General features: G+C 36.7%; 1 protein-coding gene across 1 annotated transcript in view; it reads left to right on the top strand.

Annotated features, from left to right (window-relative positions):
* vat1l (vesicle amine transport 1-like) overlaps window positions 1–27470 on the top strand; it is a 49394-nt gene extending 21924 nt beyond the window's left edge. The window contains exons 8-9 of the mRNA XM_048186217.1: window positions 22637–22720; window positions 26852–27470. Of these exons, the coding sequence (XP_048042174.1) occupies window positions 22637–22720; window positions 26852–26950 (183 nt within the window). The 3' untranslated portion in view covers window positions 26951–27470. The remainder of the gene's footprint in view (window positions 1–22636; window positions 22721–26851) is intronic.
* Window positions 27471–27747: the final 277 nt, after the last annotated feature.

Consider the following 27747-nt stretch of genomic DNA (forward strand, 5'->3'; position numbering starts at 1 on the left):
GGTCTTCTTTGTCGCATCTTCCTCTTTATGATGCGCCAAATGTTTTCTATGGGTGAAAGATCTGGACTGCAGGCTGGCCATTTCAGTACCCGGATCCTTCTTCTACGCAGCCATGATGTTGTAATTGATGCAGTATGTGGTCTGGCATTGTCATGTTGGAAAATGCAAGGCCTTCCCTGAAAGAGACGACGTCTGGATGGGAGCATATGTTGTTCTAGAACTTGGATATACCTTTCAGCATTGATGGTGCCTTTCCAGATGTGTAAGCTGCCCATGCCACAAGCACTCATGCAACCCCATACCATCAGAGATGCAGGCTTCTGAACTGAGCGCTGATAACAACTTGGGTTGTCCTTTTCCTCTTTAGTCCAGATGACATGGTGTCCCAGTTTTCCAAAAAGAACATCAAATTTTGATTCGTCTCACCACAGAACAGTTTTCCACTTTAAATTAGCCTTGGCCCAGAGAAAACGCCTGCGCTTCTGGATTATGTTTAGATATGGCTTCTTTTTTGACCTATAGAGTTTTAGCCGGCAACGGCGAATGGCACGGTGGATTGTGTTCACCGTTTTCTGGAAGTATTCCTGAGTCCATGTTGTGATTTCCATTACAGTAGCATTCCTGTATGTGATGCAGTGCCGTCTAAGGGCCCGAAGATCACGGGCATCCAGTATGGTTTTCCGGCCTTAACCCTTACGCACAGAGATTGTTCCAGATTCTCTGAATCTTTGGATGATATTATGCACTGTAGATGATGATAACTTCAAACTCTTTGCAATTTTTCTCTGAGAAACTCCTTTCTGATATAGCTCCGCTATTTTTCGCCGCAGCATTGGGGGAATTGGTGATCCTCTGCCCATCTTGATTTCTGAGAGACACTGCCACTCTGAGAGGCTCTTTTTATACCCAATCATGTTGCCAATTGACCTAAGAAGTTGCAAATTGGTCCTCCAGCTGTTCCTTATATGTACATTTAACTTTTCCAGCCTCTTATTGCTACCTGTCCCAACTTTTTTAGAATGTGTAGCTCTCATGAAATCCAAAATGAGCCAGTATTTGGCATGGCATTTCAAAATGTCTCACTTTCAACATTTGATATGTCATCTATATTCTATTGTGAATAAAATATAAGTTTATGAGATTTGTAAATTATTGCATTCCTTTTTTATTCACAATTTGTATAGTGTCCCAACTTTTTTGGAATCAGGTTTGTATTTCGTGTAGTCCTATTATGTTTTTCCTTGTATAGCCTATTATTCTGTTTTTCTCTGCATTGCAGGTGTATGATGTGTGAATCCTTATGTTCTGTTGTTGCCATTTGCGCATGCAAAGCGAGATCCCTGGAAAGAAAAAAAACATTTGTGGTATTTTAAGGCACTCATCTATTCTAATCTAATATTAATTTGACATTTTAATTGTGTTGTTTAATGGTTAATGATCGGTTAGTGAGTGATTGTCGGTCAGGAAAATAAACTAAATGTTCTCATAACAATTCTCCACAAGATTCACTATGCTGCACGCAAGTTTCGTTATTTACTAGAAGAGGAAAGTTTAAATTAAAACTTGTGGGTTGAAAGACATTTCTTAAATTCTGAAAATAATGTTAGATTTTGTTCTTTTTTTGGTGGCTCACCAATGCATTAGATTTCTCTAAAATATAAAATAAGTTAGCTTGTCCAGAGTTCATGTGTGGAGAAGAATTGGTTACACTTTAGTTGAGGATCCAATCCTTGCTATTAATGGTGCCATCAAATTGAAAATTGAATTTACCTCGGCATAGTTGAATAACAAGAGTTCAGTACATGGAAATGACATACAGTGAGTCTCAAACTCCATTGTTTGCTCCTTCTTATATAAATCTCATTTGTTTAAAAGACCTCCGAAGAACAGGCGAATCTCAACATAACACCGACTGTTACGCAACAAATATTTGCATATGCCAGCCCATGTTCAAGGCATTACACAAGGGCAGCCAGTATTAACGTCTGGATCTGTGCACAGCTGAATCATCAGACTAGGTAAGCAAGCAAGGACAACAGCGAAAAATGGCAGATGAAGTGATAATAACCGACATGATCCATGATTACATGATATTTTTAGTGATATTTGTAAATTGTCTTTCTAAATGTTTCGTTGGCATGTTGCTAATGTACTGTTAAATATGGTTAAAGTTACCATCATTTATTACTGTATTCACGGAGACAAGAGCCATCGCTTTTTCATTTTTAAACACTTGCAGTAATGCACAATCACAACTTCATTCTTTATAATCTCTCCAACAGTGTAGCATTAGCCGTTAGCCATGGAGCATAGCCTCAAACTCATTTAGAATCAAATGTAAACATCCAAATAAATACCATACTTACGCGATTAGACATGCTGCATGAGGAACACTTTGTAAAGATCCATTTTGAGGGTTATATTAGCTGTGTGAACTTTGTTTATGCAATGATAGAGTCGAGAGCTCGGGAGGGCAGGGAGCGCGAGATTTAAAGGGGCCGCAGCCTGAATCGAAGCATTTCTAATTATGCCTCAAAATAGGCAGTTAAAAAAACGAATTTAAAAAAATCTATGGGGTATTTTGAGATGCAACTTCACAGACACATTCAGGGGACACCTTAGAATTATATTACATCTTGTAAAAAAATGTTCAATGGCACCTTTAACTAACTATTGACTACAACTTTTGCCTCAGTAAACTCCTAATTACTGCTTATTAATAGTTAGTAAGGTAGTTGTTAAGTTTAGGCATTGGCATATTACCAATATCCTGGTAATATGCATGCTAATAAACAACTAGTCAATAGTAAGAATTGGATCCTAAACTGAAGTGTTACCGAAGAATTTACTGAAGATAGTAGTGAAGCACAGTTCTTCAGCAGTGATGTTAGCGTGTTGGCCTTCTGTGGGACAGAGCTTTATACCAGAGTACAGAACTGTTACGACCTCCCATATAGGGTCCTTAATACATAAGATTTGTGTGGGCCGTCTGGCCTACACCTGTCAGTCTCTATGGTCCATACGTCTGTATATTTATATACATTTAGGACTCATTTTGGGCTCTTGCCTTGTCACTGTTCAATTGCATACAGTATTATGTTACTACAGTTAAAATGTATTAAAAGTTGTTTGCAGTTTTGAGCTTGTAATGTGGAGATGGCGAAATAATTGTGTTCTTGTAGATGCTAATCGAGAACTCATTATGCAGGACACACCTGTAATCCTGTTTGTGTAGAGAGCTGTGATCTTTTGGAGAGACTTCAAAGCGTCGTGCTGGTGAAATTAGCATGTACAGCTGGTGCTCATGCAGAGAATGGTGCATTTGTGCATTTAAATTGCCATGCTACATTATGACATCATATTTCATAAAATATTTCATAAAATTACACCAGTTTAAACTTGGAAACTTCATTTCTGCTCATTTTATTTTTTTTCCTAACCTTTTAATGTGATTGAAATGTTGACATTTTTTTCTTGCAATTCTGACTTTTTTGTGAGATATAAACTCATAATTCTGAGAAAAGTCTTTTTTTCCTCAGAATTGGACATTCTGAGTTTATATCTCATAATTATGACTTTATAACTCGCAATTGTGAGTTTATATCTCGCAATTCTGACTTTATGGCCCTGTTATCACCTGGCATAAAGATGTGATTTGGTCGATTGGATCACAAGTAGATGAGGGAGAAACATTCCCGTTTCATCTTTTTTGTCCACTTTTAACCACTTCTGTCCTGATTTCTATGGGTGGGGGGGGGGCAGCCATGGCCTAATGGATAGAGAGTCGGACTTGTAACCCAAAGGTCGTAGGTTCGAGTCTCAGGTGCGGCAGGGATTGTCGGTGAGTGAATATCCAGCGCTCTCTCCACCCTCAATACCACCACTGAGGTGAGACCCTTGAGCAAGGCAACGTACCCCCAACTGTTCCCCAGGCACCGCAGCATTGGCTGCGTGTTCATGGTGTGTGTGTGTGTGTTCACTGCTGTGTGTGTGCACTTGGACGGGTTAAATGCAGAACACAAATTCCTAGTATGGGTCACCATACTTGGCCACATGTCACTTCACTCACTCACTCACTTTCGTTTCTGCTCTGACAGCCGGTCGAAATCGTTTTCGACTACCTCTGGAAGTGGTTGAAAGTGGACAAGCTCAAAACGTTTTACACCCCGTTTACACCTGTATTTAACGTCGTCCACTTGTGATCCGATTGACCAAAACCAATCTTAATACCAGGTGGAAATAGGACCTATAATTTTTGTGAGTTTATATCATGCTGTTCTGAGAAAATAACTCATAACTGCAAGATAAAAAGTTGCAATTATACCTTTTTTATTTTTTATTCAGTGACGGAAAGAAGCTTCCATACTTTTGAGACCAGCCAAACCAGCTAAACACTAGCTGATCCATGCTGGGAGACCAGCTGAATGCTAGCTAAACCAACTTAAACCAGCTTATGCTTGTGTAATTTCTTTTTTCAAAGACTATTATGTTATCATGAATCATTGACTTACCTTGGCTTTAACACTGTTGCCATAGATCTTCTGTCTCAATGACAAGAGCCTTTGGGTCTATTGAAAATGTTCTCTGATAAATTATAGCACTTTGCTCGAACATTTACTGCATATCCTGAGCTCTAGGCAGTACAGCTCGAGATGGGTGATTGGGGATTGTAGTGCAGTTAGATCCTTGTCAGCCAGGGTCAGGTGATTATGTACAACACAAAAGACACAACATGTGTGGCTCTGACACTTCCCACATTGATAAGAGAGAGAAAAGGAGTACAAAGAAGACAAAATGAGTGGAGTGAAAAAAGAGTGAGGGGAATGAAAATGAGTGAGGAGGAGGGAAAGAAACTGTTTTTGTAATGCGAAAAGGAGAAGAATTGAGAGATAACAGAAAAGTGAACTGACGTTGAGCACAGATGGCAAACCATGCACCTTTTCTTTCTTTCTTTTTTTGGGAGTTCATTTTATGGAAGATTTTTTTTGCATTTAAAATCCATTGGCTCAATGGCTCTAAAAATCTGAGGGGGCACAGGCCTTGGTTTGAATGGGCTTGCTTTTTCGGCAGACGGTAATGTGTGTGGTGCGCTGCAGGAGGGACTAGAATCTCATTATGTGTTTACAGTTCAAGCTGCTGTCTCCCTCGCGGCATGTTATGAAGATGGCTTTCCTGATGTAAAATTGAACATCAAAAACCTTCAGAGCTCTTACCTGGTGGATATTCAATCTTTGTTATGTGTTTGTGACAAATGATACAGCTGTCAGGACACTATTTTTGTCTGTTTCATCTTAAATTTCATGTTTATTTACCAATCAAATCTCCTGAGTTGATGATATAGGACAGTTTCTCTCATGTAAGAAATAACTGATGATGGAACGTTGAATTATTAGAAAATAATGCACACCCGAGGTGGTAATGCGGTGTAATTACACCTCGGGTGTGCATTATTTTCTAATAATTCAATGAGCTGGAGTCAATTATTCCGCTTATACTACATTACTACTCACACTGTCTACAACGTCACCAAGGATCGCCCGATTGGCCTGAAAAACAAAAACAAAACATGAATATGGCTATAACAATAAATCAGATTGACTTGAAAATTGGCATGCAGCGTCAAGGTGCAATGATTGTCTATGAGGATGTTGATGCGTCTCAACAAACAGCCATCAGTCAATGAAGTTTGAGCAGCTATCAGATAAGGTTAATGTAGGCCAATCGGAACGAAACTCGCTGGGACTGTTTAACTCACGGCCCTAGAGGCCTGTGAGAGATTCGAAAGAAATCGGCCTCCGGGGGGCGCCTTTGCTTTTGTCACATGCGTAAAGGATCGTCTATCACGCGATTTTTTGCACATGGCCACAACATTCATACCGCATAGTAGAATTCCTCATTCTGAGCAACTTTGCCTCTAGGACTGCCGCTGTCCATCAAATCATTCGTTACATATTGGAGATTATTTCAAAAACTAACTTTGGTGAACTAGTCCTGGGTTGTTGGCTCAATCTCGATAACTGTTAAAAAGCTTAATAAACCATATATTTCCTATGGTAAATTGCCTGTATTGGCTGTAAATGGTCTTTTCCATTTATGAACGAGATGGTTACAGGCTTGCTAACTAAAACATTATACCTTTTTACGCATGTGCTTCTTAAAGACCTTAAAGTGCTTGAACCTCGATAATTGCTGCTTGCGGCTAAATTTCCAAAACGTAATTTTAGCAGACTGTCCTCCAAAAAAAACCTGACCCTATAGGCTGCTTTTCAAGCACCTTATTACAACCTATATTTACGTTTTAAAGTCATGCGCCCTCTAGCTGGCGTAAAAATAATGACGGTTTTGTGTTACGTCTGTCATCATGAAATGACGTATAACTGTCGTTACCAATCAAAATGCATGTTCATTTAAATGCAATCTGTGGACTTTTTACACCATTTGTCCTATTTGCATTTAGCAAAACTCTTTTTTCTTTAACGACTATACCCACCACACCCCTAAACCTACCCTTAGTGATTTATAGTGCATATACACTTTATGAGCACTTGCATTTCCTGGGATCAAACCCACGATCGCATGATCACATGATTGCATATTGTTATATATTGCAATGCTCTGCCGATTGAGCTACGCGAAACCCGAAATATGACGCAGATAAAAGGGTACAATGAATTAAAATGAAAGTGCCCTGTTGTCGATAGGGGCGCAACTTTAGTAAACGCTCATATGGGTCGTATTTCAGGGAAGTGGCAAATAACCTATATAGGCATATTGGTTGGAGAACATATTGAATTTTAGAGCTATAAGGCAGGCTTGAGCCATTGATAGAAGACTAGTGCAGTTATTAATGCAGAAAGAGAGAGAGAGATTAAGCATGTGTGAATTACCTGAGTCAGAGTTTGGCAGCAGTGTCTCTACTAATAGCGAAACTGTAAGTTTATCTGCTTCAATAACAATGCCGTTATTACCTCGCTAGTGAGAAATGTCATGTTGCTTTTAAGCTGCTAAACTATTTTACTGATAAAATCATCAGAGCAGCGCTGACAACACATTTCTGTGTGAGTGTGTGTTCGTACTGTGTGTGTGTTTGAGTGGGAGAGAGAGCAGTAGAAAGAGATTTTGTGCTTTCCGTACATAATAAAACTTGTCATTTTTATCCTATTGTTTACTATATTTCTTTGCTTGGTCAGTGTTGTTGTGGGTTTTGGTTCTTTTTCTGTTTTAGGCTGTAAGGACCTTTGAAATAACTGAAAACATTTGGTGAAGTGATATTGAACTAATGCATTCAAACTACTTTAGCCGTGCGTTTCCCTGAAAATATTTGCACATTATAGAACATTCGCCAACCAATCAGATTCAAGCATTCAACAGCGCCGTAGTATAAGATTAAATATTCACCCCAAAATAAATAAAAAAAAACTTATTTTAATGCAAAATATAATACATTTTCATTTTGCAATTTTGGTGTTATATTGTGCATTTATTCATTTTTCTGATATTGTTAAATCAGTATAAAGACTTGACACTTTAATATACTGATTTAACAGAGCTATGTACTCTTAGAATCTTTAAATTGTGTTAATTCATTCTTCATTGTTTAATGCATATTATTAGTTCAGTTAGTGAACAGGTGAAGATAATTACAAACACTGCTAAAAAAAAAAGCTTAAATCATTTTAAAGCAATATGATTAAAAAGAGACTTTTTTAATGCAAAATGTAATACATTTTCATCATGCAATTTTGTATATATATTTATTGCATACTTAAAATGTATTTTATTGTGAATATTGTATATTTTTGTTAATTCGTTTCATTATTTTTAAAGGCTTTACACATAATAATAATAATAAATAATATCCTTCAAAATAGGCTTCATTTTTTTTTTTCCATTTGGGAGTGAAATATGACCCTGCCATGATTTTTGACTAATTGAGTCATTCTTCCTAATCACCACTAATCTTTTCTGTGGAACATTTGCCTGCACAGCAGTTCATGTTCATTTGAGCTCTACTTGTAGCGTTGTCTCATGTCAGTGACCGCAGCAAACCTCATTGGCTGTTGTGCCCAACAAAGCAGCCGCTCTGTGACATTTTCTCCTCAATCACACGGTGCGTTGCACTGTTGTCGTGGCAACTGGGGGCCTGCTCTGTGCTGGTGTCTGGTGACCTGGCAGTGGCTTGAAGTCACTTCGAGTCAGATGCAAAGATGTTTAGATCAGCACTGACCTGAGACCTGTGGAAAGGAACGGCGGAGCTGTATCTCAAAGCGTGATGCTTGACAGACATACTGGATGTTTGCTTAATTGGTCTGTGCTTGTGGGCTTTAGCCAATTAGTTCCTCATCCTGCATGGCTAAGTGAGCATTTGCTCAAGAGAGTACAGCATGACGCATACAAGAAAAAAGAAGCACTTAATCATTTGTACATGGTTTGCACAAGCACAAAAATGATCTGTTTCTTTGCATATTGTTAAGTCTCAGCCACCCACACACATATAAAGCAGCATGTTAACCACATTACAACATTCTCGCAGCAGAGAAAAGCTTGTCCTTTCCTCAAGACCGCAGCTGTATTCCTGAGTTATTATACAGTTAAGTAGCTTTCACACGTCACGGATCCCTTTTAACCCTTAATTCATCCATGTTTCATAGTAATCTTGGGTTTTAAGATGTCACACTAGGCTAACCAACTGGATTAATCTGGGTCTCATTTGCATCCAGAAGGTTTTAAGAATTTGAAAAACATCATATAAAGAAATGTTATAACGTCAAATAATTACAGTATGATCCTGCATTATATCTAGATCACCCAAAAATGGAAATTCCGTCATCAATTGCTCACCTTGATGTTTTGCTCTCATCTGATATTGTCAGTGCAGTCAAATTGAAGATATTACTGAATATTAAGTGTCTTTAAACCCCAACTAAGCAAGCCAAAGGCGACAGTGGCAAGGAACCCAAACTCCATCAGGTGACACAAATGAAAAGAAAAAAAAAAACCTTAGGAGAAACCAGGCTCAGTTTTGGCACCCATTCTCCTCTGACCAAATAAACATACATGGTGTCAGGGAATGACAGGGTATGGCATCTGCCTGGTCAGTTGCAAAGTAATGTTTTTATTGCAGGGTTAATGGAGTAATATTACCACGTGTCACATATAATTTGTAATTGTCGAATAAAAGAGAAAAGCAAGTAAATTAAAGTGATCTTGTTGTTACATTTGTGTCACATGAGTTCAATGGCGCTGCAGATGAGTCTATTATATTTACAACTAGGGCTGCAACAATAAATCGATGCTTCTCGATTTGTGGCTCGCTTTTGAGATTTTACTATGGTTGGGCACAGCTTAATTTAATAGTGTCAGCCCAACTAATTTGCAATGTTTTGGAAAATAAATAAAAAGCAATAAATAAATAAATTGTTTTCATATACATTGATTTTTACAATTAATTCTTCTTGTTTAATTTTGTGATTTATATAACTTGTTCGGAGTTAGAAATCTAGATGTGATACTGGATTCATCCTAAATTGCCTTAACCAAAAACATTGTAAAGCCTAAATTGATCATAAGTCCATTGGTGGCAATGCTTTTACAATCAACATAGGCTTACAACGCTTTTGGGAAATGCAACCCTGGGAAATGCAACTCAGAGCACTACCACAGTGATTACTTTCTTATTAAAGTAAATTGAAAGTTTGTTAGCAGGTCCTCAACCCAAGCACAAGTGCAACACTTCACCACAATGGTAAACCTAAAACTATTAATTAACAGAAACTTTTAAATACCAACATAATAGAACAGTAAACATTAAAAAGTCTTTCCATTTTCTCATCTTCCTAAAAACTGCTTAAAATAACACTTTATTTCAACATTTACACTCCTAGTTCAGCCCCTTTGCAAAGCATGATGGGAAGTGAAAATCCTGTTTGATTGAGTCCTGGTTGGGTTTACTTGATTGAAACATGTTATTCCAATATGAAAACATCAAGTTAAGTCAAAGAGTAATCGTTTCAAGTCAATTGAACATGAATCAATCACATTTAAACCAGAAACCTGATACAATGGTGTTGAATCAAAATAAATTGTTTAAATAAACTGAACAGCATCAAAAAATCTTTTTTTTTTTTTAAGTGTATGATGCAAGGTTAATGTAAATAGCCCACTGTAAACACACTTTTAATTTGCTTAAACTTTTTCGAACTTTATGATTGATTATTTTATAGAAGGTTCAAGTGGTGTGTGTAAGGAATTGGAAGGAAGCAGAGTACGTCATGCAGTGCCATCTGCTGTTAAAAACTAAGCTCAGAATCGATTCGAGAGAGAATCGTGATGCATTGGGAAAATCTCAGAATCAATCCAGAATCATTTCTCGATTCGCGATGCATCGATTTTTTTTCCCAGCTCTATTTACAACGTAATTTTGCAGTATTGAGTATTGTAGCCAATCACAGGGATTTCTGTTCAAAATAATGACCGATCAGAGGTGTTTTAGGTACCGGTAGTGAGAATCTGTTCAAAACGTTTATGTTTAGCGCAAGTTTAATACATGCACAAATCCTCTCATTTCAACAAACAAAGTGAAGAAACGAAGTAAATAATAGATAAATTGTGAAGTTTAGTCAGTTTCATTGATTTCAGTGAGTTTGCACTGAACTGACAGCTTCAGCGATTATAAAGGAAGCACTCTTTACTCGCTGTCTGTGTAATTTAATTTGCAATTTGAAGAAAAGTTTGGTAACACTTTATTTTAAAATGATGCATTACATGTTACTACATGTGCTTACTACAGGAAATTATGCATAATTACAAGTAACTATCCCTAAACCAAACCCTAACCATAACTCTAGAGTAAGTACATGCTAATTAACACCTTAAAATAAAGTGTAACCAAAAGTTTTTGTTTTTCATGAGACTTTGTGACCTTTCCTACAAATATATACTTCACACTTCAGTACAAACGGTGACAAAAATAGACAAAAATTAGAAAAATAGATTTCACAAATGTGGACAATTTTTAAAGGATGAACAAAAAAGGTTTTTGGTCATCACATTAAAAATAACATTTCAATTGGATATTATACAGACTTTTGAGCTTTGAAGTGCTGGAAAAAAAAATGTACTTGAAAAGTCAGTGGTCTATAACTGTCTACTTTGCTGGGTTATGATCAAAACTATATGATTCATCTTTGGATGCAATTCACACGCACTTGACGTCACACGGAGGAAGTAAGATTTGATGACATCATCAGAGTTCGCCATACTTTGGCTTTTAGTGAAGTGACGCCACTGCATGGTGTGATTATGATTTCATTCACAAGTCAGATTGTGGATTATCATCATTACATAAACTGTTGGAAAACATAAGGACACATAACACAGCTGCTTCATCTAAATGTAAACTCTAGTAGAATATGATCTTCTAACTAACAGAAAATAACCTTGTTTAATTGAAATTAATAATTATTAATCTGTTTCATACCAAATCTCACCTACTGCTTGTTTAAATCTTTTCGTGATACTTGTGTGAACATATTATTTTAGAATACAGAACAAATGGTCTACTTTTATGGTGTCTTTTTACCTTTTGGGCTTCAAGCCACTTTCATTGTATGGAAAAGAGCGGTCTTTTGTGTTCCTTGAAGAAAACAGTGTTTATTCAACTATTACACTGTGCAATGTCAAGTATAGGGATCGTAGTTGATCTGTGATCCGTACGGACCAGGCATCACAGTTCGAAATGCATGTAGTTCTCAGATCAATTATCATAGAGTGAAAGTTTATCATTTTCACGTGTTTTAGGTCCTGTCAGTTTAAACATTCAAGTGATTTAAAGGCATTTGAGCAGAAGACGGCACAAAAGAGAACTAATTTCAGAGCTCACACACTGTCTTCTGTGCGAGTCGCAAACAGCGAATTCAGTCCTCTCCTTGTGCTTGAACAGACATATACATGCAAAATAATATAAAACACCCATCTCAGCGAGTATCCTTGTTAACACAGTCACATATGGCTTATGTGAACCTAAACAATTGAGAAAGAAAATGGATGTGTATCATTATATTAGGTCTTAAAGTGACTGCAGCCTAATAAACCTGCTGCTGTCTGAGTCATTAATGTTAATCAAAAATACAAAAAGAAAATCACTTTTGTAGCTTTAACAAAGATTAATTATATTTAATTTATACAGTGAAGACTATGCAGTGTTATTTTACATCTGATTATTTAATTTCTGTACCTGAATACTGTTAGACTTACCTAAAAACATAAAGCACTGTTTATTTCATTTGTATCTTTGTTCTATTTATCTAATGCTTGTAAATTGTTTATTATTTTCTATGCAGATGCACTTCCCTACAAAATCACCCCAATCATTCTAGAATGACTCATTCTTTCCAAATGGAGCTATTCAAGACATCTGATGAAACTGTTTTCATGTCGCAATATAGGCCTATATCGCAAAAAAAAAAAAAAAAAAAATTGCAATGTCAGTTTTTGCCAATAACGTGCAGCCCTACTTCACATTATTCAGTCTAATTTCTTCCTCAGATTGTCTTGAAATAATTATATCCGTGTACTTGTAGTTTTGAAAGTGCTTGTTGAGAACAGCTTTTTCTCCTTTTGTGGTCAATAATATAATAATATAGTGGTTTTATATGGATAAAGGACCAAGTCTGAGTGGATTATTGAATCTTAGTGGATATTTTATAGAGTATTCAGTTTGAGAGAGGAAATGTTCAGGATATCTTTGTGAAGAATGTCCCTTAAGGTTTTAATATTTGAATATTTCAGTACCTGCAATTTCAAATCTAAATGATAATCTGGGGCATTTGCAATAAAACATTTATCTCATTATTATTATATTAACTGATATTATGAACCTGGTTTGATGACGATAGACAAATGACAACAAAATTTAAAAAGGAAGTACTTCTCCATAAATCTTTTTTTTTTTAGCAGTTTTGAATATATATATATATATATATATATATATATATATATATATATATATATTGCAACTTAATCATTGCAACATAAATGTTTGTATCTTAATAAAACATTCCTAACAATAGCCAATAGAAAAATCATATATTTCTGGTAATCTGAAAATCTTTTTTGCGTAGTTTGTGCTTGCTGTTTAATATTCATTTGAAACTTAGCAAACTGGCAACTCCAGTAGTAATGAAAAGATTTATCTTGAACTCTGTCATGGAAGCTATGTATAACCTTAATTAAACAATTTAATAATCAATTAAAAAGGAATTTATACCTGTATGATATTATGTGGTAGCTACATTGAATCAAGGTGATTTACTAAGGTTTGTGCTAGTCAATTTACTAAGATTTGCACCATTATTTACCACCCAAAAAAAGCTTGTCTTAAAGTCCCTCTGTAGTCAATAATTTTATCCCTTAGATCTAATGTTTGATAGCCAAAATTATTAATATTTAAAGGTGCCCTAGATTATGTTTTTAAAAGATGTAATATAAGTCTAAGGTGTCCACTGAATGTGTCTGTGAAGTTTCAGATCAAAATACCCCATAGATTTTTTTTTTATTAATTTTTTTAACTGCCTATTTTGGGGCATCATTATAAATGCGCCGATTTTATGCTGCGGCCCCTTTAAATCCCGTGGTCCACGCCCACAGAGCTCGCGCTTGCCTTGAACAGTGCCTTAACAAAGTTTACACAGCTAATATAACCCTCAAAATGGATCTTTACAAAGTGTTCGTCATGCATGCGTCGGATTATGTGAGTATTGTATACTGTTATATTGTTTACTTCTGATTTTGAATGAGTTTGATAGTGCTCCGTGGCTAACGGCTAATGCTACTCTGTTGGAGAGATTTATAAAGAATGAAGTTGTGTTTATGAATTATACAGACTGCAAGTGTTTAAAAATGAAAATAGCGACGGCTCTCTTGTCTCCGTGAATACAGTAATAAACGATGGTAACTTTAACCACATTTAACAGTACATTAGCAACATGCTAACGAAACATTTAGAAAGACAGTTTACAAATATCACTAAAAATATCATGATATCATGGATCATGTCAGTTATTATTGCTCCATCTGCCATTTTTCACTATTGTTCTTGCTTGCTTACCTAGTCTGATGATTTGGTTGTGCACATCCAGACGTTAATACTGGCTGCCCTTGTCTAATGCCTTTCATAATGTTGGAAACGTGGGCTGGCATATGCAAATATTGGGGTCATACATATTAATGATCCCGACTGTTACGTAACAGTCGGTGTTATGTTGAGATTCGCCTGTTCTTCGGAGGTCTTTTAAAAAAAATGAGATTTATATAAGAAGGAGGAAACAATGGAGTTTGAGACTCACTGTATGTCATTTCCATGTACTGAACTCTTGTTATTTAACAATGCCAAGATAAATTCAATTTTTCATTCGAGGGCACCTTTAAACGTTTTTCCTTAAAAAAAAATATTTCTTCATGCCTTAGAAAAGCTTGAATGTAACTCTACATCCTTCCCTCATTTAGTATACACGCTTCTATGAATATGCAAATTAGCCCCTCCTCCACTCGTTCACACCAGCTCAGAGATCCACTCGTTGACGCGATTTGTTACAGGTTGTTTGTGACGTCAGAAACACCAGCTTTTTCAAACCGCTTTTTTGAGACTGTCTTTGGCTCACTGCAGTTTTAAGAAGAAAATACTCAGCAATGGTGTTGACTGATGAATTTGCACATGGTTTGTCTTAAAGCATGTTAAAAACACCACATAGACATATAAACAACATTAAACGCTTGTTTTTCACCACAGGGGGTCTTTACACCAGACCCTAATTTGCGCTGCTTTTGTAGATTGCGCTGGTCATTATGGAAATTTGCTCGTTATCAGTAGAGTGCATGCGCATAACTTTTTTGGAATTGCGATCTCACGCTGATATGCCCTGTTTAGTGAATCTGGCTCTAAATGTAGTAATGTTGCTAAATGAATCACTAGAGACTCTCTACCTCTTGTCCAAATACCAGAACACCCTAGCAACCTCATAGCTATGTGAAACAGCATTTAATTAGTTATGAGAAAGACTGATAATATTTCCTCATCTTTTTTTTTTCTGTGAGCAGCGTACCTTTAATTCAAGTTAAAGAGTAACCCAGATCATTATATTCAAATGGCTGAACAGAACGACCAGCCTGATAAAGTCAGAGACTGTATGTGCTCTTTTGATGTGTCTGACAAGAGACTAATAGTCTTCACAAGCTGTGGCGGCACCAGGCTCAAACTGGCACATAACACCAGGGAACACACTAATGCAAGTTCGCTCCGTGGTTCACGCTTGAAAATAAATTAGTTCAGAGTTAGTGACAGCATGTGCTGTCCAACGACTGCTCATTTATATGAAGATAGCTCAGAAATTGTTTTACTACTTAAAAAGCCTTCGGATTTAATTTTGTACTTTAATGAATGTCAGTGAATTTCAGTTTAATGATGTTCATTTTTAGTAATTGACCAACATCCTTCATCTGTTCCAGCTCTTGACCAGGTGCATTATTTGAGAGCGAGGGAAGTGGGTTGAGTGCCAGGCGGTCAGGCTCCCATGACTTCAGTGCATGGGAGGGGAATTCCAGAGGGTGAAAGCCAGTGCCAACCTGAGCTCATTCTAGGCTGATCTGAGGTCACCTTTTGTCTCTGTGATAATGAACAAGTTCAGGGTACAGATTGGGGAGAATTGTTCTCACAGGAGGAGGTTCATTTTTCTGGAATAACATTATGGCAGAGGCTATTTGCAGTAGCGTTAATTGCCATTTACACTTTTTTAAGTGTAAGTAGTTGTTAGAAGCTATTTATTCTTAATTAGTGGCAGATACTGTACTACTTGCACCTCAGTGTGTTGTAATACATTATGAAACAGTATGCAGTATTATTAAAGTGGACCTATTATGCCCCTTTATACAATATGCAAAATAAGTCTCTGATGTCCCCAGAGTGTGTATGTGAAGTTTTAGCTCAAAATACCCCACAGATCATTTTTATAGCATGTTAAAATGGCCAGTTTTGGGGGGGTGAACAAAAATGCACTGTTTTTGTGTGTGTCCGTTTAAATGCTTCAAGAGCTCATGCAACTACAAAACAGGACGATCTCATGCACTGAAAATGTCAGAAACTGTCAGTGTTCAGTTTGAACCGGAGTCGGACAATGATGCCTACAGAGCCAGAGAATATATGTTGCATGGAGATAGAACAGGTAATTATGGTTATAACTTATGTTGCTTTTATCCACTATTAGTACAAGCCTGTTGTAGCGGACCCCGTCCGAATGATAGCCAAAATTTTACTGATGAGTTTTATGAAGTTTGTTGTACATCACACAAAAGATGGTGCCAAAATCAAAACCAATCAGATATTTTGTTAGTATTTGGCAGAGTATCCGATGCAGGCAGGAGCTGCTGAAGGAAGCACTTTCCTGGAAAGGGAGTGGGGAGCAGCAGCTCATTTGCATTTAAAGACACATGCACGGAAACAGCATGTTTTTGCATGCACTCAAAAATGGGTATTTACAACATGGTATAATAAATGATCTGTGAGGTATTTTGTGAGGCTTATATCACATCTTGAAAAAAGGGGCATAATAGGTCCCCTTTAAAATGTTATATTAGAAATATTACAGGCAGTAATATATCCAGTAATGTAAACTACTCGACTTTGTTTTGAAGTGAAAATGAAGGCTATTATTTATTTACGGTAATTCAAGTAATTCGTGACCAGACTAAACATGACCAGAAACATTAACAGACCAGTTTTAAACATATTAGGTATACGATTAAGAGTGAATGTTTGCATATTTTAAAATATAAATATTATTTGCAAATATTTAAAAATCATTACAATAAATTCTATTTTTTTTTTAATGTTTTTCTTTCCTTTTTTTATTCCCATAAATTCCTTTAAATACTTTAGTTATTTAATTTCTTAATATTAAATAATTCCTCTATATTTCATTTTTGGAAAATTTCCAAGACACTGTTACAGCCTTGATTGTTAATAAATGTTGGAAGAATTAATTATATTAGAATTAAATATTATGAAGTCTGACATGGTTCCATGAAGACAGTTGGATGTATAAATGAATATTTGTGAGACTTTGAAAATTAGATTTGTGCTGAAACTCCTCAGTGACTATATTCTGTGCCTTTGGGGATATATTGAGGCAATCTTTCCACTAATGCAATTTATTGCCTCCAATCCTGCGTGACCACTATGACTCATTCAGGCACAATCAAACCCTCCACATATTTGCAATACCAGTGAAATGAAGCTGAATCTGAGGGGCACGGCTGGAGAAATGACCCTTGATGTTTTATGGGAAGAGAGGGCGGAAAGGATGATGTCTGCACTTAGACATATTACTTGAATAGCAGGAGCATTAAATGATTAAATCCCTGTGTCCTTTAAAGCTGAGGTGTTTTTGAGATGAGTTACAGGCAGAAGTTTAATACTTAGCAGGTCTTAACAAGTAAGTACCATTATCAATTATTTAATGATTCTATAATGATCAAATGAAATTAGTGTATGATGGCAGTAGATGAGTGGAATACTCTGATCTGAGAACTATAATCTTACAATGTTTTTGTAATGAACTGACATTAAAGTGAAGCAAGCCAGAAGAATGATGGAGCGTAGCCAGACTGATACAGCTGGTACAATTCAATTCAATTCACATTTATTGAAATGATAAATAGTGTTTAAACAGAAGGCATGTTTTTTCCCAAGACTCTATCAGCATAAAGCCAGTGCTTTTGATGATGGTATCACCTGCATAAAGATATTGATGAATACTAATGATGCTCTACAGAGACTATTAACTTGCACTGTTAAACGTTAATGGTCCCAGAACAGACACTTGTGGCACTCCAGCCTTTATCAGTGCTAATCTAAACATGAAACACTAGCAATTATTTGTTTACAAAAATATATTAATAGGGTTGACTGTAACGTAGTTAAGACACTTATGGTTTATAAGCCCTTTAACCAAAACAATGATTTGAAGTGTGAAGGATTTCACCGTCTCTTCAGGATTCAAGACATGTGACCTTGAGCAAGATGCTGTAGGGGAATGTGGATGAAAAACATCTTTTAAAAGGCATTTAACTGTTTGGGCCAAAGGTTTGACATTTTGAATTATTATGGATTATTACAATCAAGTGGTTTGAAACTAATATTCCTTTTTTTTTTGGGTTATTTTGACTTTAGAGAGCTGATGCTAGGGACTGTTAACAGTTGTCATGTTTCTATTTTCAGTCCTGACTAGCAGCTGTCATGTTTATTGATTTACTGATTCATCCAGTTAACAGTTACTTTACAAGATGTGGACATACTGTACCATGCATCCCCCACATAACCTGTGGGCACAGGTTCATAAAGGCATACTGTCATGGCGGTGCTGTGCAGTGGTGTTCTGAAATGAGAAGGGAAAATCACTGCTGTTTTTTTGTGTTGTTTTTATGCTTTATTTTAATCCAGTGTAAATTTATTTTACATTTACTGTTGACACATTTTCCCACTTAAAGAAACATTAGGCCTAAAAAATTTATTCTGTCTGGTTGTGCACTGTGCCCTATGATGTCCTGTGAATACTGATCTTTAACGTTCACTATCTTGTATTTAATTTTATCAATGTCTGACCAGTAAAAATAACTTTTTCATCATTAAAGCTTATTAAAGGTACCATACCAAGTTTTGGACAAACCTAGCTAATTTTTCCTTTGTTTAAAAGGGCACCAGCTGTGTTAGTAGCTCATTTTCCTAGCTCATATTAGAAGCTACATCTCTATCTTGACATTTGGCAATTAACTATAAAAATATCAGAGCTTTTTTTTTTTTTTTTTTAATTCAAGGCTGTGGAAATTGTGGGTTAAGGCAAAAATACACTACATGGCTTTTAAAATCAGATTTTAAAACACAATCTTACAATTGCTGACTTTGTACACAGGCATAATTTACGGGGGGGGGACATGTACCCACCACTTATTGCCAAGATCGATATTGTCTCTACCACTTTTTGAAACGTCTCGTGGCACGGATGTATCTAATACAAATGAAACATCTCCAGTTGACTAGCAGAGTATTCATTTTGTTAATCAGAGGTGATCTGGCACTGGAATGAATTGCATTGTTTTTGAAATCATGCTGAGTGTTCGTTGCCGCTGTTATCAGTGGTGGAAGGCAACAATGTTTTCTTGGCACTCATGCACAGTCTTCACACAGATGCTTCAATCTTTTGCTTAACACCATTGAGGAGACTCTCTAATCGGTCTGGTGAAATCACAAAACAAAATGCACACAGAAGTGTCCCTGCTCTTGATATATAATCATTGATGAACATCTTTGGTTTTTTAATGAAGAAAAAAAAAACTATACAAAGGCAGATTAGAACCCAGAACCTCTCTGACACGCTTAATAAAAGTTTTACCACCAGTCCGCTAAGGAACATGAGCATTGATTACGAATCTATGTATTTATTCACTGACGTAAAAAATCTCAGTACTAACAATATATAAATACACTTTATTGCCAAAAGTATTGGGACACCCCTCCAAATCATTGAATTCAGGTGTTCCAATCACTTCCATGGCCACAGGTGTATAAAATCAAGCACTAGGCATGCAGACTGCTTCTACAAACATTTGTGAAAGAATGGGTCGCTCTCAGGAGCTCAGTGAATTCAAGTGTGGTACCGTGATAGGTTGCCACCTGTACAATAAGTGCATTTGTGAAATTTCCTCACTACTAAATATAACACAGTCAACTGTTAGTGGTGTCATAACAAAGTGGAAGCAATTGGGAACAACAGGAACTCAGCCATTAAGTGGTAGACCACGTAAAATCACAGAGCGGGGTCAGCACATGCTGAGGCACACACTGCGTAGTGTCAAGTCACCTCTAGTGACAAGTCGCCAACTTTCTTCAGAGTCAACAGCTACAGACTTCCAAACTTCATGTGGCCTTCAAATTAGCTCAAGAACAGTGAGTAGAGAGCTTCATGGAATGGGTTTCCATGGCCGAGCAGCTGCATCCAAGCCTTACATCACCAAGTGCAATGCAAAGCACCGGATGCAGTGATGTAAAGCACACCGCTACTGGACTCTAGAGCAGTGGAGACGTGTTCTCTGGAGTGACCAATCACGCTTCTCTGTCTGGGAATCCGATGGACGAGTCTGGGTTTGGCTGTTGCCAGGAGAACGGTACTTGCCTGACTGCATTGTGCCAAGTGTAAAGTTTGGAGGAGGGGGATTATGGTGTGGGGTTGTTTTTCAGGGGTTGGGCTTGAACCCTTAGTTCCAGTGAAAGGAACTCTTAATGCTTCAGTATACCAACACATTTTGGACAATTTCATGCAATTTCATCCCAACTTTGTGGGAACAGTTTGGGGATGGCCCCTTCCTGTTCCAACATGACTGCGTACCAGTGCACAAAGTGAGGTCCATAAAGACATGGATGAGTGAGTTTGGTGTGGAGGAACTTGACTGGCCTGCACAGAGTCCTGACCTCAACCCGAGGTCTGACTAGAACAGCTTTGGGATGAATTAGAGCGGAGACTGTGAGCCAGACCTTCTCGCCAACATCACTGCCTGACCTCACAAATGTGCCTCTAGAAGAATGGTCAAAAATTCCCATAAACACACTCCTAAACCTTGTGGAAAGCCTTCCCAGAAGAGTTGAAGCTGTTATAGCTGCAAAGGGTGGGCCAACTCCATATTAAACCCTACGGATTAAGAATGGGATGTCATTAAAGTTCATGTGCATGTAAAGGCCAACATGTCCTCCAGCCAATACGGCCATATATGTCATTTGTCACTTCCCTGAAATACAACTCATAGGAGCGTTTACCAAAGTTGCACCTCTATCGACAACAGATTTTAATTTTAGTGCATTGTTCCCTTTTATCTGCGTCATATTTCACGTTTTGCGTAGCTCAATTGGCAGAGCATTGCAATATATAACAATATGCAATCATGTGATCATGCGATCATGGGTTCGATCCCAGGGAATGCATGTGCTCATAAAAAGTGTATATTCACTATAAATCACTAAGGGTAGGTTTAGGGTTGGGGTAGGTGTAGGTGTAGTCATTAATAAAAAAATGAGTTTTGCTAAACGGAAATAGGACAAATGGTGGGTAAGGGACCGTGTAAAAAGTCCACACATTGCATTTAAAAGAACACAAATTTTGATTGGTAACGACGGTCATACATCATTTCATGACGACAGACGTAAGACGACACTGTCATTATTTTTACAGCAGCTAGAGGGCGCATGACTTTAAAATGTAAATATAGGTTGTAATAAGGTGCTTGAAAAATACCTATAGGGTCAGTTTTTGGAGGAGGACAGTCTCGTAAAGGCAGATGTCACAAAACCTTTGAGAAATATAAGGATAAAACTATCACGTTAAACATGACTTCTATGTTGATAAATTAGACTCAATGTACTATTGAAATTGATTTCTGCACCCCCTCTCCCCACACACTACCAGATTGTTGGTAGTCATTCCGAAAACAACAAACTCACGCAGAAACCTGAACTTCATTCCTAAAAGACACATGACAAATGAAAATTGTTACAGTACGCTGGTGTTGTATAGACGAGATGTAAACGGATATCCACAGTTAAGGTATTTTAATGAATGAATGCAGGAGAAGAGGTACATTAAGGTACATTAATTAACACACAGGTACATTAAACAACAACAAGCTCCGACAGGGAGTGAAGGGAGTGAGTCCATTATAAAGGCAGTGCTGATGAAGGAGTCCAGGTGCAGGTGATGAGTGCTGATGGGGAGATGACGAGGGAAGTGAGTGCAGGTGTGGAGACAAGAGGATCATGGGAGATGGAGTCCAGGAGACGAGGGAACTGTGACAGCAATCTAAAATCGTCTCAAAATATAAAACATATTTGTTATCCTCAGAGTAGATGGAATCATAGTCTGAAGCTAAAAGTAGTCTGTGTCCATCATCATCGTTTTCTGTGTAATTGGCTGTGTAATTGCCCAAAATCTTTTTTCAGCAACTAGCATTGACTCGTCCAGAATGCCTATCCGGGCAAAAATCTATGCAAAAGTTGTGTAGTTTATTCCAGCCTTTATGACAATAACAATGAGGGTGTTGAATGAGACATAAATATTGACAGAAAGAATATCTATCTATCTATCTATCTATCTATCTATCTATCTATCTATCTATCTATCTATCTATCTATCTATCTATCTATCTATCTATCTATCTATCTATCTATCTATCTATCTATCTATCTATCCGTCTGTCTATCCATCTATCCATCTATCCATCTATCTATCTATCTATCTATCTATCTATCTATCTATCTATCTATCTATCTATCTATCTATCTATCTATCTATCTATCTGTCTGTCTATCTATCCGTCTGTCTGTCTGTCTGTCTGTCTGTCTGTCTGTCTGTTGAACCTGCAGTAGATTACATCAGTTTGTTTGCTGATTGTGACTCTGCTGCCCTCTTTAGTTTTGTCTGTGGTGTTACACACTTCACATGGGCCAATATGGAGCTTAAGTGTCAGTTCATGATGAGGTACTTGATGAGGAGTTTTTCTTTTCTTTTTTGCATGTGTGATTTGTTGTGTTAACCTGTAGGTGAAGGAAGCCATGCAGAGAATCCATGACAGAGGAAACATAGGGAAGCTCATTTTGGATGTGGAAAAGTCTCCCACGCCTTTGGTGAGTGAGTCATCTGAAAACCTGCCTTTGAGTTTAGATCAGTGTTCTAAGGCAAGCAAAAGATTATGTGCAAAACATTATAATTATCATGTCAACTATTGGTGCTGCCCTTTCATTTTTCTGTTTTCATAATGTCTTGCATTGTTTGGTTTTCTAACATTATTATATTTTATATTCAGTGTACACACTCTCCAAAACTGTGAGAGAGAAAAGAAATGTTCTTTTATGAAGCACAAAGGCACATTTGAATAATGCACCTGTTTAGAAGGAACAAAAAATGGTATTGTGACAGTGATCCACGAGTCAGGCGACATCACCTCAGCAGTTGCCATGGAGACTGCGCCTTATGACGCTGTTCTCACTGGAGAGTCATAAATAGTGGAAATAGTGGCCTACAACAGTATGCTCTCTACCTTTAGTGTCTTTACTTCATCCAGGGAGGCTCTAGGAGCAACTGAAGAGGAACTTCTGAAAAATTGTTTTCCATTTCTGTCCCTTCCCAGAAGATGATTTTATTGTGTATATGTAGATTTTTTTTCTATAGCTCAGAAGCCTTGATCTGCTGCATCTTAGATGTTTCTCCTTAAAGAAACAACTGATAATGTCTAAACTGTTGCTCATAGCTCTTAAGGGACGGTTTACCCAAAAATGAAAATTCTGTCATTTACTTTCTTTCTTCTGCAGAACACAAAATAAGCATGTTGATGTCTAAAAAAGATCAGTGTTGCTTTAGTGTCATTGAAATACTATTATAGTTTTTATGGTAACACTTTAGTTTAGGGTCCAATTCTCACTATTATTCTAACTAGTTGCGTATTAACATGTACTGTATATTACTGTTTATTAGTACTTATAAAGCACATATTAATGCCTTATTCTGCATGATCATATTCTACATCCCTTAATCCTACCCAACACCAAAACTTATTAAGCAGTAATTAGGAGTTTATTGAGGCAAAAGTCATAGTTAAAGGCACAATATGTAGTTTTCACCTCTAGAGGTCGCTTATTCAAAACAAAGGCATAGCTTGATGATGCCTTGATTTCGTGGAATCATGGGAGGTGTTGTCTTCACGTCTACATCTGGTGTATTAAAGATTTATTAACATTACTGTAGTATGAAGCAGGGTGTGGCTGAAAGCCGTTGGAGTGTAATGAGGCCCAGGAGCGATTGATAATGAGAGACGAGCGCGAACACACATCTGGAGAGCAGAGGAACTTTTATTATGCCGCAGTCGTCAATTCTGCTTCTTCTGGTCAAGCGTATGTGGGGTAAAGCCGCGCTGTTTATCATATTAGATACTGTACATTTGAGTGTGTTGAAAGTTGTTATAATGCTACTCTGTGCGTTCACTCGGTGGCTGCTGTGAGACACTTGTTGACACTGCAGTAAGCTAGATCGATATTAGGCATGGTAAAACATGGTACTCACGGTAAATCAAGAAAACAAGATTTAAACAATAAGACTTACTGTGTTGAGCTATATAACATGATTAGTTTTCTGTCGATCAATGTATCCAAACAGTTGCTCACCAGTCTAATAAAACACATAATATGTGTGTCTTTGGTGTTTCCATGGTTTCTACAAAATAAAACCGAAAACCGAGGGTAACGCGGGTATGATGTCATTGATAGGCGACGAACGAACACGGTCCGTGTCATGGTTAAAATTGTTCTAAAGTTCTAGTGGTTTTTAGATAGGCCTACTTTAATCCAAAAATCTTACATATTGTGCCTTTAATAGTTAGTTAGTAGTGGGAATTGGACCCTAAAATAAAGTGTGACCGTCTTTGTTAATAGTTTTAATTAGTTTTTATGGTAACACTTTGCAATAAGTTTCATTAGTTAAACATTGGTTAATGCATTAACTAACATGAACTAACCATGAGCAATACATTTGTTACTGTATTTACTAATCTTTATTAATGTTAGTTAATGAAAATGCAGTTTTTCATTGTTTGTTCATGTTAGTTTACAGTGCATTAACTAATGTTAGCAAGATTTTAATAATGTATTAGTAAATGTTGAAATTAACATTAACAAACATTAATAAAGGCTGTAGAAGTGCAGTTCATTATTAGTTCATGTTAGCTAATGTAGTAACTAATGAACCTAAACTAACTAAAGTGTTACCATTTTTATTTTATATTTATTTTATTTTTATTTTATTCTGTTTTCATTTTAATTTTGGTTTTAGAAATTTTTTTTAAGTTTTAGAAATTTTGTTGTGTATATTTTTCATTTTGTAAATGTCACTATAGTTTTTATTAATCTTTATTTCAGTTTCAATTTAGTTGATATTAAATTAAATAGTCTTTTTTAAATAAAATATTGTTTTTATTTCAGTTGAAGTTTGACAAAATGATTTTTAATGGAATTTTAATGGTTTTTAGTTATGATAAACTATAACAACCCTAAACAAAATTAGACCATAGCATATTTACTTTCATTGTAAATTTATTTTCAAATAATTGCAAAAAACACTGGGAAATTCTTCAAAATATCTTCTTTTATGTTCCACAGAAGAAAGAAAGTCATACAGGTTTAGAATGACATGAGGGTGAGTAAATGACAGAATATTCATTTTTATTGGTGAACTATACCTTTTTTGCAGTTCTCAGCTATATTTATATTTAGATATACTACCCCCCCCCCCCCCCCCCAAAAAAAAAAGTCGCTATTTGAATTTTAATAGGCAAATGTTTAAAGGTGCCCTAGAACTTTTTTTTACAAGATGTAATATAAGTCTAAGGTGTCCCCTGAATGTGTCTGTGAAGTTTCAGCTCAAAATACCCCATAGATTTTTTTTTTATTCATTTTTTTAACTGCCTATTTTGGGGCATAATTAGAAATGAGCCGATTCAGGGTGTGTGGCCCTTTAAATCTCGTGCTCCACGCCCCAAGAGCTCCCGCTTGCCTTAAACAACATAAAAAAAGTTCACACAGCTAATATAACCCTCAAAATGGATCTTTACAAAGTGTTCGTCATGCAGCATGTCTAATCGCGTAAGTACAGTGTTTATTTTGATGTTTACATTGATTCTGTATGAGTTTGAGGCTATATGCTCTGTGGCTAACGGGCTAATGCTACACTGTTGGAGAGATTTATAAAGAATGAAGTTGTGTTTATGAATTATACAGACTGCAAGCGTTTAAAAATGAAAATAGCGACGGCTCTCTTGTCTCCGTGAATACAGTAATAAACGATGGTAACTTTAACCACATTTAACAGTACATTAGCAACATGCTAAAGAAACATTTAGAAAGACAATTTACAAATATCACTAAAAATATCATGTTATCATGAATAATGTCAGTTATTATTGCTCCATCTGCCATTTTTTGCTATTGTCCTTGCTTGCTTACCTAGTCTGATGATCCAGCTGTGCACATCCAGACGTTCTGCCCTTGTGTAATGCCTTGAACATGGGCTGGCATATGCAAATATTGGGGGTGTACATATTAATGATCCCGACTGTTACGTAACAGTCGGTGTTATGTTGAGATTCGCCTGTTCTTCGGTGGTCTTTTAAACAAATGAGATTTATATAAGAAGGAGGAAGTTTGAGACTCACTGTATGTCATTTCCATGTACTGAACTCTTATTATTCAACTATGCCGAGGTAAATTCAATTTTTGAATCTAGGGCATCTTTAAGAGTCTATGACTGGATCATTATTGCAGTGATTATTATGTTTCTAGCATGTTAAATGTTTGGTAACAGTTCTTCTTACCCTTAAAGATGGAGTGTGTAGCTTTTGTTTCTTAAAACCATGTAGGAAGATGTATCATGACCATATTCCAGGATGACAATGTCAAGATTCATCAGGCTCAAACTATGAAAGAATGTTTCAGAGAGCATGAAGAATCATTTTCACACATGAATTGGCCTGATCTTAAATTCATTGAAAGTCTTCGGGATGTGCTGGAGGAGACTTTACAGAGTGCTCACCTCTTGCATTGTCAATACAAGATCTTGACCAAAAATTGATGAAAAAAAAAAAAATGTTGTGATGTTATTACCATCAAGAGGTGCATCAATTTTTGGTCCAGATCTTGTGGAGGTCTCTTCTGAAACACTGCCTGAGAGATTGCCTGGACCTTAAAACTGTAAAACCATTTCTCTTTCAGATGGCCAATGATAGCACAGAGACTAGTGAAGCAGGTGAGGAGGAAGAGGAACAAGAGGGAGACAATGACAACAAGGAGCGAATGCCCTTCATTCAGTGAACCCAGACACAACCAGAGACTTTGATGAACCTGAGCTGAGCTCTCTGACCCCGTGAAACATTGTGAAACGTATGTTTGTGTGATGTGTTTGCTCTGTTGTTTGTCTGTATCTTTGAAAGTTTTGGACAATGCAGTCAGAAATACCCCAAAACACTAATTGTGCTGTTAAATGTTTGACTTAAGTGCCATTCTTAGTGCAGTGTTGAATTGTTGCAGTGTTTCAGACCTAAACGTTATTATAGGATTGACTTTTCGTGAATGCCTTTTGAAGCCTTTTGGATGTTTTATTCGGCCCTGTCAGTCAGTGGATGGACAGATTGCTGCAGTCAGAGTCTAAAATTAACACTTGCCAAGAGACAAATGGAAGTTGAAATTGGTTTTGGCAAGTAAATTAAATGCAGCAGTTGCTGGTAACTTTATAAGGAACTGCAATTTAATACCCGGTGTAGGTCAGACAGTACTCTAAAAATGCTGGGTTAAAAACAACCCACGTTGGGTTGAAAATGGACAAACCCAGCGATTGGGTTGTTTTAACCCAGTGGTTGAGTTAAATGTTTGCCCAACCTGCTGGGTAGTTTTATTTAACTCAACTATTGTTTTAAAATTACTGTATTGCTTGCTTAAAATGAACCCAAAATATGCTGGAAATTAACATTTATTAATAATTTTAATAAATAATAATTAATCAATAAACATTTATTAAATAGCTTATTAATAATTGTTCACCCTTTGATTGTTATTGTTGTCTCTAGTAATTATGTGTCTGATTTTTAATTTCCAAACTATTTTGGGTTCAT

This window comes from Megalobrama amblycephala, linkage group LG3 (genome assembly GCF_018812025.1).
Source record: "Megalobrama amblycephala isolate DHTTF-2021 linkage group LG3, ASM1881202v1, whole genome shotgun sequence".
Lineage (NCBI taxonomy): Eukaryota > Metazoa > Chordata > Actinopteri > Cypriniformes > Xenocyprididae > Megalobrama > Megalobrama amblycephala.